Source organism: Phoxinus phoxinus (genome assembly GCF_949152265.1).
Source record: "Phoxinus phoxinus genome assembly, chromosome: 13".
NCBI classification, from domain to species: Eukaryota; Metazoa; Chordata; class Actinopteri; order Cypriniformes; family Leuciscidae; genus Phoxinus; species Phoxinus phoxinus.
The window spans coordinates 22,406,199-22,422,121 of record NC_136888.1 but is presented as its reverse complement, the minus strand read 5'-3'; the positions used below and the strand labels follow the sequence as shown (position 1 = coordinate 22,422,121).

General features: G+C 35.9%; 1 protein-coding gene across 8 annotated transcripts in view; it reads left to right on the top strand.

Moving 5' to 3' along the window:
- Nucleotides 1-426: 426 nt before the first annotated feature.
- The window catches only part of cnksr1 (connector enhancer of kinase suppressor of Ras 1), a 28,737-nt gene continuing 13,240 nt past the window's right edge, over nucleotides 427-15,923 (top strand). For 4 of the 8 annotated variants that reach the window (XM_079632302.1, XM_079632301.1, XM_079632299.1 and 1 more), the window contains exons 1-6: nucleotides 501-678; nucleotides 3,570-3,727; nucleotides 7,860-8,062; nucleotides 8,189-8,273; nucleotides 13,822-13,863; nucleotides 14,828-14,947. In XM_079632302.1, the coding sequence (XP_079488428.1) occupies nucleotides 627-678; nucleotides 3,570-3,727; nucleotides 7,860-8,062; nucleotides 8,189-8,273; nucleotides 13,822-13,863; nucleotides 14,828-14,947 (660 nt within the window). In that variant the 5' untranslated portion in view covers nucleotides 501-626. Of the gene's footprint in view, nucleotides 679-3,569; nucleotides 3,728-7,859; nucleotides 8,063-8,188; nucleotides 8,274-8,818; nucleotides 8,911-13,821; nucleotides 13,864-14,827; nucleotides 14,948-15,923 lie in introns of those variants that run through there. The other 4 variants (XM_079632305.1, XM_079632304.1, XM_079632303.1 and 1 more) reach the window with 3 other exon arrangements.

The following is a 15,923-nucleotide window of genomic DNA, read 5'->3' as shown; positions in this document are numbered from 1 at the left end:
TTACTCATGACAATTGTTTTAAACCTTACAGGTTTTAAACCTGTATGAGTTTCTTTGTTCTGTAGAACACAACATATTTTTTCAAAATATCTCTGGTCCCCATTGACTTCCACAGTATATATATATATTTATTATTAATAATAATTATTATTATTTTTTTTATTATTATTTTTATTATTTTTTTGATTACCAACATTCTTTAGAATATCTTTTGTGTTCAACAGAACAAAGCAATTCATACAGGTTTGGAACAACTTGAGGGTGAGTAAATGATGACAGAATTTACATTTGTTAAATTAAAATTGGATTTAAAATAGTTTTACTTAGGCTACTAATGCTATCAGAAAGCTGATTTAAAATTTTTTCAAGTTTGCAAGGAGGAAGTGTGGTAATTTGGCAAACCGAAAAAAAAAAAAAAACAGATTTGTTCTCGGGGCATTGAACAGCCTCTATGACAGTTTCATGAACCCCGCCCAGCAAACTGAGACAGGCGCAGTGTGCGCAGAACACCATTGGCCGAGAGCGCAGCTTTACCTGTAGGAAGGTGTGCCAACCAGACAGACAGCAGGATGAACTTTTCTTTGCTCTGATCCACTTCGCGGATTTGAATTCATGCTCCTTAGATCATGGAGCCCGTAGCGTCTTGGAGCACCGAGAGAGTCACCGAGTGGCTCAAAGGTAACCGGGTGTGTTTTTGTTTATGTCTGTGTCTTTGTGTTCTTAGATACCGACAGTTGGTTTCATGTAGGTCGACAGAAAGATATGGCCGAATAAAACAGGAACGACACAAATCCCTAAGGAACGGAAGGTGTTGGTGGAATGAGGAAGAGCTTTAGTTTGTTGATAAACGCTCGCGCGTAACTAACTAATTCAGCTGGTGAATACAACAAGGGAGATTTAACAAACTTCAAAAACACTATGCTATAGTAGGCTACTGATACGTCGTTCATCATGTGCAAAGCGATAAAATCTGCTGCTGTCATTCTCTGTGCGAGTTCAGACTGGCCCACATCGTTCTATATGCGAATGTCTCTATTACTCTCGCTCAGTTCTGATGTTGTCGTTTCACTTTAACACTCGAACTCTACAATGTTGTTTCTTTTATACTTCACAGTAGTGTTTGTGTCGCTGTGTGTTTAAATATATATTTATATTAGTATTATAGTGTACTATACTGTAGTATTGCGTAATACTAATCAACCATTATGGTTATTGTGTGCAGCAGTTGTACTTACATATGTCTTCATGTATAATCCAACTATGACGTGTAAAGTATAACATTGATTACGCACTGCTGGCCTTTTACTCTTTATGTACTGCGTTTTTGCTTTTATTGAGTTATTGTATTTACAGTGGCTTAGTAATTAGTTTACTTAATACTTCAATGAATGTTTCTGAAATTCAATTTTAGTATAGGCACATAGGCTACCTTAAAGTCTTTGGCAACTAAAAAAAGTTCGACCAATATTGCACAGAAAAAAAGATATGGAACACACATGATGCCAAATGTTGTCACAACGAGTCCAGGCATTAAACTGGCTAGGCCTTTGAGCAAAATTTTAATACAATTTATGAAACAGTTTAAATACTGTAAACATTTTAGTTTGAAGGGCATAATTAACAATAATGTAAATAACAATAAATTAAATAATTTTAATTTAAGGGGATTTTGAACAGGCCGGGTGTTTGACAGCAGCATATGAAACTGAGATGTGGGCCTTTTGACTTCCTAGGCCTTATCTCTTATTATGCTTGCAACAGTTCCACCCATTAACTTGGTTACTTGAATCTGTATCTTAACTTCAAATAAAATCTTCACCCTATTTTTGTAATTCACCAGTTGTTTCACACATGCATAATATCAATTTTCCTTGCTTTTTTCCTCAAATACAATTTTGTAAACAAATCGTAACTTAATTTCCCCGGCTTTTTGAGTTCAAAGAAACAATAGTAATAATAGTAAAACTATATATACTGTAAAATACAAGTATTATAATGTGCACTTTACTAATGTTGTCTAGTTGTGTGTTCGTGTATAGATCTTATTGAAGCCCTTATAATCTATTAGACTGTAACAGAAGCATGTCCCTTCTCTAACGTGTTTGCTTGTCTAAGTGTTTGACAAATGTTGGACATTAGGTTGTATCTTATGATCATTTACATCCTGTTTTGGAGCTATATGCGATCTCTAAAGGCTGAATAAATATTATATCAAACCAAATATGATAACAAAGCCTTATATTCACTGCGGTTAGATTGCATTTTATATAGCATTTCATTTTATTTAAAAAAAAAAATCATGAAAAATACTTTACACGTGTTATGAATAGACTAGAGAATAGTCTCATATGGTTATAAAATCTTTTGGCTGTGGATATAGTTGCATAAAAATTTTACGCAAAGGAATTTCCTTCAGGGCCTAAAATCTTAGTGTTTCACCAGCTTAGAGAAAAAAGCTTAAACCCTGAATGTTTTGAGTGTCACACATGTGTATGTGCAGACGAGAATCTATCTAGTACCTCCAGCTGGATCTTCATCTTGATCATTGGAAACTAGTTAACAATAGAAACTGCTTTCAGATGAGAATTTCTAAAGTGCTTTTTCCTAAAGTAAACACACTGTAGCAGGTGTGTGTTTTACTACAACAGCTGCTGAACAGCTTTAGTGTGTATGACCCACATGCCTCCTGGGCACCTTCTTTATCCTCATTTTCTTTCATTATAACAGATATATGGAATTGTTTTCATATGTGTATGTGGATTGTTCAGTGGGTGGTACTTAGCATCTCATGATGTAGCCATTTCCTTTCATTCATAATGTGTTGGCATCTCACTCTTTCTACTCGCTACTCATTTTTTCTTTCAATATTTTTATTTAACATTTTTGTTTCTCCATTTATAATAGTGACGATTATATATTTTCTTTTTAACTTTATATATTTTTGAGATTATATATTTCTCTTTTAACTTTTGTATTTTTAAGAAGATAATTTGAATTTTTAGATGCATTCAGAAGTTTGGGTTTGTTGTTTTTTCAAAGAAGTCTCTAATGCTCACTAAGGCTGCATTTATTTGATATAAACATTAATATTGTGAAATATTAATACAATTTAAAATGACTTTTCTATTTTAATATATTATAAAATGTAAGTTATTCCTTATATGGCAAAGCTGAGTTTTGTTACTTGTGAATAAGGTTTCTTATTATTACTATCTATGTTAAAGTTTTTATTGTAAGGTTTGCGGCTTAATATTTTTGTGGAAATTGTGAATTTTTTTCCAGCATTTATATAAAAAGGAAACTTTTGTAACAATATGAAAGTATTTACTGTCACTGATCAATTTAATACATCCTTGCTGAATAAATAGGCCTATATAAAAATGTATAAAAAAAAAAAAAAAAAATCATACTGACCCTAGACTTTGTAATGGTAGTATATAATAATTATTTTATTACATTTGTATCCAGTAACATTTGGTACTGTGATGAACTTCAATTCTCACTTGGACTAATGATGAACTTGAATGTCTCTGTGCTAACTTAGTGTGATATGTCTGTGTGTCTTTTAGGTCTGGATGCTCCTCTGCAGCAGTACTCATTATCTGAGTGGCAGCTCTCTGGCTCAGATCTGCTGCAACTCTCCTCTTCCAGGCTGGAGAATCTCGGAGTGCATAAAATCGGACATCAGGAGCTAATACTAGAGGCTGTGGAAAAACTCTGTGCTCTGGTAGGTGTGTGAGTGTGTGTGTGTGTGTGTGTGTGTGTACGCGCGTGCGCATGTGTGTCTCATTAATCTTTGTGAAAACATCTAAAAATGCTCCTGGACTAAATAATACCTTAATTCACACTTCAGAATGCTTTTAGTGCTAAATTTAGTCTATTTATTATTAGCCCTTTGTTTAGAACAAAGGATGTGAATAGAGTATAAAGACTATAAAGTTTGGATTTGAGTGTATGGTTTGTGAATACAGGGTGTAATTGTTTTGTAATAATCCTTCTGTTATTTCATCTGATGTTTTTCTGAAGTATTTCTGTATAAGTTTTTGGTAGTGTATGTGTCGGTTAGCGTCTGCTGCCCAATTTAGAGCCTTTGTTATGGAGGGGAAGAATGCTGTAGCACTTCAATGAGTCACTTCACACACACTTCTCTCTCTCTCTCTCTCTCTCTCTCTCTCTCTCTCTCTCTCTCTCTCTCTCTCTCTATTAAATAAGCTTTTCATTGATGTATGGGTTGTTAGGATAGGACAATATTTGGTCAAGATACAACTAACTTAAAAAAGAAAACATTGAGAAAATTGCCTTTAAAGTTGTCCATTTATGTTTGTGATTTTGCTGCATCCACTCACAAAAATACATTTGTTATATATTTACGCTAGGAAATTTACAAAATATCCATGGAACATGATTTTAAATTAATATTCTAATGATTTTTGGCAATTTTAATTTTAATATTCGATAATTTTGACTTGTGACTGGTTTTGTCACAAATGTGTTTATTGCTAGCTCGCTGACTGAAGCTTCCAGTGAGCTGACAGTGGATATGCTCCATGTGCTGTAAATGTTTTGCCTGCTGGGAGGATTAATGTGGACCTGATGGTGCCAGGACTCCCTACGTGTGTCGTAACAGTAAACGTCAGGCTCAACTGCTCTTGCTTTGCTATAGAGAGAATTACCAGGAGAATTACAGGAACTGTAACAAACCTCAAATCGCAGGAATCTCTCAGATCTCTCTCTCTCTCTCTCTCTGTGTGTGTGTGTGTGTGTGTGTGTGTGTGTGTGTGTGTGTGTGTGTGTGTGTGTGTGTGTGTGTGTGTGTGTGTGTGTGTGTGTGTGTGTGTGTGTGTGTGTGTGTGTGTGTGTGTGTGTGTGTGTGTGTGTGTGTGTGAGGATAGAAAATATGTCAGATATTTTTGAGTGGAATAAAAGGTAAATACTTAGTGAGTGATAAAATGAGATATAAACATATATACTAGGTAAATATGTTTATTAAGGACACCAAATGATTTTAATAGAGAGAGAAAGAGAATTGTGATTATTATTCTGTTGGAATTCAGAACACATGCACTTACAAACATGCTAATAGGCCTTTCACACAGAATAGTTTTTCTATATACCGTAATATAAATGTGTGTGTGAGAGTCCGCTGTGCTTGTGTTTTTTGCCTTATCTTAATGGTGTGTTCAAGTTATGTCGCAAAGATCATATTTATGACTTGATCACATGAACGACAACACAAAATTGTAATTACAAGTAGGAAGCTCTGAACTTTCTTTAAGTGCTGAGTTTCTGAGTCAGGGGCATCAGTGAGAAAATATGGCAGATGCAATAGATGCAGTGTCTGTGTTGATGGTAAATTTGTTGAAATAAAGAGTAGTATGACAAGAGTAGTATGTCCGAATTCGCAGTACTCCTAAAAGAGTAGGCAAAAGTACCCGGATGACCTCCTACTTCCGGTAGTACATACGATGGGCACTTTACTATCCCATGAAACCATGGCTGCGTCCGAAATCGCATACTCTCTTGAGTAGGTACTTATTTTGAATAATTAATTACTTCACGAGCGCTAAAAAAACGATGTTCTAGATACTATGAATGTAACATGGACATACTACATTCGCCATGTTGTCATTATCATGTGATCTACCAGCATCAGTTACATCGCTTTACTGCCATCCATAAATCTATAATGGGATAGTAAAATGTCCATCGTATGCACGCTTCAGAATCTTGCCGGAAGTAGTAGGTCATCCAGGTACTTTTTGCCTACAGTTTTATGAGTACTGTGAATTCGGACATACTTCTTTTGTCATCCTGTTTTTTTTTTTAACCTACTATATAGTAGGGAAGTACTGTATGCGATTTCGGATGCTGCCCATGGAAGAGGATTTGTGAATGGCAGTGAAGCAACGTAACTGACGTTGTAGGTCACATGGTAATGACAACATGGCAAATGTAGGACGTCCAGATTACTTCCATACTATAAACAGTTGTGGTCAGAATTATTGGCACCCCTGATAAATATGATCAAAGATGGCTGTAAAAATAAATCTGCATTGTTTATCCTTTTGATCTTTCATTAAAAAAAACTCACAAAAATGATTTCCTTTCATTGTAAATAAATTTCAAGTAAAATAATTGAAAGTGGGGGGAATCACATTATGAAACACCCCTAGAATTTTTTTATGAGTAAAATATCTCTGAAGTATTCCCATTAATATTTAAATTTTGTAGCACACCAGGGTGACTAGGAACGTGAAATTGTCTAGCTATGACTTCTTGTTTCACAGGAATATAAATATGAGGAAACAAAGGCCAAATTCCCTTAATCATCCATCACAATGAGTAAAACCAGTTCTGATGTGCAGAAAAAGATTGTTGAGCTTTACAAAAGAAAAAGTGGCTGTAAGAAAATAGCTAAAGCATCAGGGTAATAATTAAAAAGTTCCAATCAACTAAAGATATTACGAATCTGCTTGGAAGAGGACGTGTGTCTATATCGTCCTAATATACGGTGAAGAGGACAGTTTGAGTGGCCAAAGAATCTCCAATAATCACAGATAGAAGATTGCAGAGATTAGTTGAGTCTTGGGGTCAGAAAGCCTAACAAAAAAAAAAAAATCTAACAACCCCTACTAAATCCTCCTCTCTCATCCAAAAACAATCTCCAGCATTTTCATTTGTCAGACAATACTGGATGTTGGTTCTGTGGTCAGATGAAACTAAAAAAAAGAGATTTTTGGCTGCAAACCCACCAGATGCGTTTGGTGCAAACAGGGATAAAAAGAACCCCGTGCCCACGGTTAAATACACAGCTGGATCTTTAATGCTGTGGACCTATTTTTCTGCCAGAGGTCCTGGCCTCCAGACTATTCATGGTATCATGGATTCTAGAAAAATGCCAACAGATAAAAAATCTAAACCTGACCGCTTCTGCTAGAAATCTTAATAATGGGCCGTGGTTGGATCTTCCATCAGGACAACGATCCAAAACAAACATCAAGATCAACACAAAAATGTCTCACTGAACACAAAATGAAGCTTCTGTAATGGAAGTCCAAGTTCCCTGGCCTGAACCCTATAGAAAATTAGTGGGGTGAACTGAAGAGAAGAAGCACCAACATGGATCTGGGAATCTGAAGGATCTGGAGAGATTCTGTGTGAAGGAATGCTCTCTGATGTCTTGTCAGGTGTTCTCCAAACTCATCATGCATTATAGGAGAAGACTCAGAGCTGTTATCTTGGCAACAGGAGGTTGCAAAAAGTATTTAATAAAAGGGTGCCAATAATTGTGGCCAACATGTTTTTTTTAATGAAAGATCAAAAGGATAAACAATGCAGATTTATTTTTACAGCCATCTTTGATCATATTTACCAGGGGTGCCAATAATTCTGACCACAACTACACTTTTTTTATAGCTTGCAATGTAAGTACTTATTCAAAATGAGTACCTACTTAAGAGAGTATGTGAGTTGGACGCAGCCATATAAAATGTGCAGATCAGTGTGGGTCCCCAGGACCAGGATTGAAAACCACTGTAATATATAACACAGCACCTTCATAAGTTAACATAAAAAAAAACTAAAAACACACCTGATGCACATTCTTTATTCATCATATTGTTGAAGTAAAATTTAAAAAGATACATTGCTTATGCTCCAAACAAAGTTGAATGCAATGACGTCATAATTACAACTTCCCAACTTGTAAATATGAACTTTTCAGGAGGAATGACGTTAAAAAACGTCACCTTTTAAAAACGGATCTCAAGACCTTGTTTTTTTTTTTTTTTTTTTCACTTTAAACACTCTTTCTGAACACGATGTGAATGGCACCTAACATGTTTCCCATGTCTGCACAGACATACAGTGTTGGGGGTGACAGCCTGCGCAGTTTGACGGAGAAGCTGCGTGCAGTGGCTCACACTCTGCAGATGAGCATACAGGGGCGCTGGCGCGTCAATACCATTGACGGACAGAGTGCCACCAAGCTACCACAACAGGTACTGCAGGCGGTGGTGGACGTGATCACAGCATCCAATGGACTTGCATCTATGCTCAGCAGGTGAGAATCACAGTCTGAACCACAGAGCGATGTTTACCGTGTTCGTGTTCAGGCCATGAGTTTGAGCATGGAGCAGTGTTGTGATATTTTGTTAATTTTCAGTCATAATGTGTATGTCTTTTACAGGTATCAGTTTGCTCAGCAGACCGGATACACAGCAAATGAGAAAGTCGCCACTTTGTGTAAAGATCTGGATACCACAGTGCATAAGGTGAGTGTGATCATATTACAGTGCTTTAAAGGTAGTTTTCACCCAAAAATTAAAACTGTGTCATTGGTCATTGGTTGGTTACAAACCTATATGACATTCCTTCTTCTGAAACATTGCTTTTTCCGGGATTTTTTGTCAAGCTCGTGTGCTGTATTCCAAGTCTTCTGAAAACATTCAATAACTTTTTGCAAGTAACATACTGAAATTTAGTTATTAATTGAAAATATCTGAATGTGCGCTCAGGCAATAGTGACTTAAAAATCAGTCAAAGTCAAATAGAGGTTCTGGTAATTTTTAAGTTTGTCCATACTGCCTATTTGTGAAACTATCTGTGCAGCTTGCTATCCTAAATATTTTTGGATGCAGTTTACATGTTGTCCAGTAATTGCTTTGCTTGTTTGCTTCATGACTGATATTCAGAAAAATGCTGACAAACATATGTTTTTCATTATGTGTATTCACTGGACTCAAGAGTTCTGAGGGAGGGAGGGAGGGAGGGGAGGGGCATTGAAAGACAGACTATGAGAACTGAAAGATCTTTTGGTCGTGTGTTATTCACCTGTGGTGAGCGTAAAGAAGAAGAGGTCACATGATATTCACTTCACCAGAAGAGTATCTTTCATCTGGACATGGAATAGTAGGTTTGTTGTCTATTGACAATTTTATTGCTTATTTTATTTATCATTTTTTATTCATTAATCTCATATACTTTTACCTAAAAAGATTCACAAGTTTAAGAGTCTTACAGTTTACTTGGGTTGCACACAGAGCCAAACACACAGATATACTAATGATAAAACATGTTGACTTACTCAGTGTCGTTGGAAATTCAGATAGCGTCTATTTCAAGATTTGTGTTTGCTTCGTCATTCGAAAGGCATCTGAACCATTTGCTCCATGTTTCTTGCAGCTTTTTTGTTCGCTTTAAAGTTTCAAGGACATTTTGGTGCTGTTTGTGTAATCACAGAGGAAAATAACAAAAGGGTTTTGAATCGTTGATGATGTGACTCACAGTCTTCTACTCTAAAAGCAAACAGCATTGCTAAAGAGGGGAAGGAAAGTGTGGAAATGAGAAAGAAGCTAAGTGTGTGTGTGTGTGTATGGAGAAACAATGTACAATGTGCACACTAAGTATGTTGACACCTGATGCTATCAGCTCCTTTCTGTCAGATGTAACACACACACACACACACAGTGTAAATCACTAGGTAGTTGTTTTCTCTCCCGCGAAGTTTTGTTTTCCTAAAGCTGATGGTATCTTTTCTAATTTAAGTGCATTGTTTGTATACTTCCTGTTTACATTACAAACCATATTCTGTGTTTATTGCGCAAATGCTTTCTTGGGCAGCAATCAGTAACTTTTTAATGTAAGGATGGTAGCAGTGAAAGAAGAGTTAATGTACAAACTCAGGGCTGTTCTGGGTCACTAATCCTTACATGATCATTCTCACGTACAGTGAGGTCCAACACTCTGAGGCAAACTGTAAAAATACAAATGTGATATTCTGGTACTTCCGTTCAAATGTTTGGCGTCTGTACATTTTTTTTTATTTTTAATGTTTTTGGAAGAAGTCTCTTATGCTCAACAAGGCTGCATGTATTTGATAAAAAATGTAGCGGAAATTCTTCTAATATGCTGATTTGGTGCTCAAGAAACATTTCTTATTATTAGCAATGTTGAAACCATTTGTGCTGTGTAATAGTTTTGTGGAAACTAAGATATATATATATTACTTTGATTAATAATTCCAAAGAACAGCATTGAAATAGAATTTTGTAACATTATAAATGCTTTGAGTTTTGATCAGTTTAATGCATTCTTGCTGAATAAAACTGCGGTATTCATTTCTTTTTCTTTTTAATCTTACTGATTCCAAACTTTTGAATAGTAGTGCATATATAAATAATACTTTCATATATTATATTATTTATGTAATATAAGTAGTGTTCAATTAGAAAATGCAATATACATATATGACCCGATATATGTTTCATTGCATAAGGATAAACCTTTTGTGTATTAAATCACATATGAACTTCTAAATCAAAACAGATCACATCTGACTGAGGCCAGCCAGACCACTCCTGTCTCTATTAATAATTACAGTGGGATTTTAAGTCTAAAGGTTTCTGGGAATAGAGTGTTCCTTCTACTTACATTTTAATAAGTGTGTGACATTTAAAACCATGAAGGTGAGTGTTGGAACAGGTGTTAGGGGACAGGTGGGCTTCTGATCTTCATAGAAACCACGTCACGTGAAGCCAAAGGTCACCATGTCAAGCTAAACTTTCTGGTGATACTAGTGTGTGTCATACATGGATGACTGTGTCTTGCTCACTGGTGGTGAGTGGTGTTTTTTGATGAACAGATGAACAAATATTCAGTGACTCCAGGGATAACCCAGATATGAAGAGAAGCTCTTTTGATCTGAGATATAGTTGCATCTGTGCAAGTTTTGGTGTGTTTGTCTGTATTGGCAGCGCTTCCCCGGGGAGTGGAATAATTAGCAGTCAGCTGATGACTTTACCGAGAAAGAGAGAGAGGAGTAATGAATTTAAAAAGAAGGAGAGGTGAAGGAGTGAAAGATAGATTAATTAAAAGAGAGATAAGAGGCGGGGAGTTAGACAGAGGGTGTAAAAGGAGATTAACAAAAACACACACACACACACACACACACACACACTGTACTGAAATAACACATCAGTGAATTAAGAAGAAAAGGTCACATCGATTAGGTACTGTGTGTGCTTGTTTTATCTTTTTTACCCTGAATACACTTTTTCCCTCAACATTCACATGTTTGAAGTATAATATTTGCCGGTTTGTGCTGCTGAGAGGAAATGGTTGTTTTATTTAATAAACAGTCTGTGTCATGGAATTTTAGAAGTCGTCTCTTCTGTGGAGTTCCTAAAATGAAGGACAGAGTTTTAGAAGGTAGTACAGTATGGAATGTAAGCTTAAGAAACATTCTAAAATGCCTTATTGACAATGTTAAAATGTATAAAGGTTTCTGTAAGAGTTAGGTTTTAGTCATAGGGGCATAGAATCTCATCAGCTCAATGGAAAGTTCCCACCATGATGGGAAAACAAGCATGCGTGTTGTTTATGCCTTGGAAAGGTGTAAACGAACCCATGCAGGATGTGAGGCAGATCTTTTTTTAGTATCTCCAGGTCTGCTGGCCTGAAGGCTGTGCCCCCTTACTAGAGCATTTGATTTAGTTGTTTGTCTCTGCCTAGAGACAGAAGCATTTATATACTTTGGTCTGCTCCATTTTTGTCATTGTATGCTGCTGCAAATGCAGTTATTTGTCACGCCGCCAGTAAATCGAAAAGGAGAGGGAGAGGAAGATATAGAAAGGGGAGACAACAGCTGACCTGTGTTTTATCACTGAGGGAAGTTCTCGCTCTCTTTCTGCAGTGTTAAAATAGAGTCAATGATCATTATCAATGTGAAACGAGGAGCTTTGTTGAGGACTAGAAGAAAACAAGGTAAAAGCTTTTGAGCTGAATGAAGCTCCTTTGTGTGAGGATGTCAGCCTCAATAGAGCTAAAAGACCAGGAAAACAGCAGAACTGGGGAGACAATGAATATCAGCTGTGTCTCAAAGATCTCTCATTTTTACTCGTTTTCTGAGTTTTCAAATTTAGTTTTCAGTATTGCATTTGCTCAGAAAATATCAAAAGACAAAATATCTATAGTGATTAAAAAAGAAATATGAATAACTGATACAATAAAATTTATATTTAGAGAAAGGGTAAAAGAAATTAAATTAAGCAAGGGCAAGAAGAGACGTAATCTCTCCTTCTTACCTCAATTAAAGTAGCGATTCAGAAGCAGAAACGGAAGTAGCGACAGCTCTTGTCTTCCATATTGTGGTGTACATCTAGGTGTAATGTATTATCAGGAAAGAAAAAAATAAAGGGTGGGTACTACCTATTGGTTGTTGATTGGATTTTGAAATGTGGGAGTTGCACTAAAAAACCGGAGGCAGATCTAAATGTTAGCTTCCAGTTGATTATACAAAATGGTTTAGAGGGATAGTTCACCTTAAAATTAAGTTATTTACACACCCTGGTGTTGTTCTAATTCCATATGCCCTTCTTTATTTTATGGACCACAAAAGGAGAATAAAAAAAAAAACCTCGCGTTAGTCCATATAATGCCAGTAAATGGCAACCAGCATCAAGCTTTTTAAAAAAAGATGTAAAGGCATCACAGAATTATCCTATGAGACACGTGCCGTATATTTCAAGTGTTCTGGAGGTATACGATAGGGTTTATTGAAAAATAAACCGAAATTGAATGTAGTATTTAATGAAATTCTTGACCTTGGCCGTTGGTCTTCTCTGCACGGCTGTATACTGAACTGTGCTTGAACTGCACCATAATGACCTATAAAAAGACACTTTGGTAGTTTTCTTTGGCAGGGTGTGAATATTGAAGATATTATACTAAATTACATGACCAGTGTGTATGTGTGTCCTGTTTGACCTTATACATTCTGTCATTCCATTAATTTTACAATTATGTTTCCGTGACAACGGCACATCTTACTTCCAAGCCCTTGTGCATAAAAACCTGCTTGGAAGCACAACCGTATGCTTATCCAAACACCTTAAACAAAGCAGATAATTCCTCTCATTTGAAGGGAAATCCCTGAAACCTGTGCTGTTAAAACGCCGACTCTCTGTCAGATCTCATTGTTTTACTCAAAACTGTTGTGTTTATAGAGCACCTATCCATCTATCGATCCATTCATTTATCCATCCATCCATCCATCCATCCAATCACTTTTTTATTTCTCTGAATCTGTATTTCCACCTACTGTTTTTTTACATTATGACTTTGTCGCTCTGTCAGGAGGGGAAGTGACACACTTGTTTAACGTAACGAGAAGTGAGCGATCGTTGTCACACACGTATCCCTTCCTTCAAAATTATTCAGCTGCGTGCTTTGTCATATCCTCTCTCTCACACACCTGAGTCCAGTAAGTACACACTTTTGTTCCTCAGATGGACTAACTGAAAACATTCAGCCAATTCAAACAGATCTGAGGTTGAATATGAGCCCTTATTTGCTTTGGTTTTGTTTGTACGGAACATCATGGCTGAGTGAGTTGTATATTGGCTGAAGTGAATCTGTTAGTGGTCTGGGATTCAATGTTTATCTTTAGGGATGTTACATAAGATTTGCCGCATCAGTATGTCTGGTTGCCACCGATCCTAAGCGGCCACCCTAATCCTTTAATTAGACTGTGATCTACATGTTCAGGTATTACACTTGAGAGTGTGTTTGCGTGTACGTAATCTTGTTCTTAGTTCAGCTTGTGGATTGAATGGTCCGAGGGGTGTTTGCTGTGTGTAGCGTCATTCTGTTTAAGGAAGTGTTTCATTGAGAGGGCTGAACGAGTTGAATCAGTCAAGGAGTGAGTGGGTTAGATGAACTCTGTGTTTGTAGATCTCTGGATTGTGCATCAAACTCCTCAGTGGGTGGAACCACTTGCATATTTAGTAAATGTTCTCTATTTTCTCTCTCTCTTCCCTGTAGGAAACCGCTGTGTTTGAAAAGGAGAAGGACATCATCTCCATAGTAAGAGATCATGGGTCTTCTTTTTTCACTCTTACTTTCCGCATGTCTTTTGACCCTTTGAATTAATATGAAGGTTTTTCGTTATTTTTATTTTAATGCTGTCAAATCGATTAATCACATCTAACATAAAAGTTTGTTATATATGATATATATGTGTGTGTGTGTGTGTATTAATATATATATTAACACAAACTTTTATGTTAGATGCGATTCATCGTTTTTACAGCTCTACATTATTTCTATTTTTGTTTGTTTACAAATGTAATGCATATCATAGTCATCATGTGACTGGTAGTGGCACAGAAATGACACACTTCAGATTCTGTGGTATGCATTCATTTACCACAGAAAGTAATTTTCACTCAAAAAAATTGTTTAGTGTAATAAGCGTACAATGAAAGAGCAAATGTGCATCTTGTTTTTTTTTTTTACAGCACTTTAATAAATATAAAACATTTAGTTTACTGTTCTAAACAAGAGTCACAGATGCTATTGATAAGGCTTAACTTGTATTGAGCCTGGAACATTCCTTTAATATTATATTTATATTATTATATTATATTATATTATATAAATGTATTATATTGACAGTACACTTACACTGTCGTTTAAAAGTTTGGGGTCGTGATGTATTTTAATGTTTTTGAAAGTCTCTTATGCTCACCAAGGAAACCATGATATATTATTTTAGGATTCTTTGAATAATGTAAAAGGTTTAAATGAAACCGCATTTATTTGAAATAGAAATCTTTTGTAATATTATAAATGTCTGTCACTGTTGATCAATTTAATGTGTTGAATAAAAGTATAAATTACTGACCCTGAACTTTTGGACAATGTTAGTGCACATTGTGACTTGAAAATATAACTCGCTGGAATCCAATTATATGTAGGATTACTTTAGAAGAGATGATCCATCGTCAGTTACACTGACATGTGTTTTTATTTTTGTCTTTCTGTCTAGTGTCGTCAGTTGGTAGCAGTGTGTGATGAGATTTTGACCGTTAGTCCATGTACTCTTCTTACCCATACTGCACAGCTGGAGAGTGTTGAACTGGTCCCTACCTCACCAGGAGATCACGTGGTAATGCATCTTATCATTTATAACTCAAATTATGTACAGTAATTCATTCTTTCTGTGTTTCATCCTCTATGTTGTCCAGTGCGCGTCCCTGTTTTTCTCTGGCTTTCAGCAGTGCAAATATTTTCTAGATTCATAATTTATTTAGATACTTTGGTGCTGTTTAATTTACCCCTTTGTTTGGCAAATGTTAAATAACTAACCGTGCTTAGTATAGAGGTACAGATGGAGTTTAAACCAATTGCATCTTCTTTCTGCACTCTGTCTGTTTTATCTCTTTCATTAAACAGTGTTAATAAATCATTTCTACTCAGACAGTCCTTGCACTTTGTATTATATTCAGCTAATATGTTGTTTAATCATGTAAAGCTCTTCCTTTCTGTACCTTAACAACACTAAGCAGCTCCACAAAAGAGAAGCTTTTCTGTGAGGTGTCTGATAGATTGTGCAATTAAAAATAGCATGATTGGTTTAAATTTGCCCCAGCTCAATTAAGAACAGCCATACTCTGAGAAACTTGATTAGTTATAAAGGTTCACATAGTCTTTTGTCATGTTTGACATATTTGAATTTAATTTTGGGCATTTATGTTGTGTGTGTCTTCATATCAGACACAAACACGCAATGCAACATGCATGATTGCATTGGCAGTCATCCACAAACCATTTGAGGAAATCTAATTACACTTTTTTTTTTTTACACTGTTTAGTACATTGTACTTTAATATCAAATGTATGTCTGTCTTGTGATTCTTGCCTCTGCTGTTTCCTGGAGCGATATTGTTGGAAGACTCATTAGGTCCATATTTTGATACATTTAGCATGAATGCTTTGGAGAAACAAGTCGGAGAATATAATAATTGGACATGATTGATTATTATTGATCTGACTGATACTAATAAAGGTTGGACCACCCTGGTCCATTGTCGCTTAAGCAGGAGGTCTCTGTAATTACAGCACATTTTCAGCAGAATCAACAC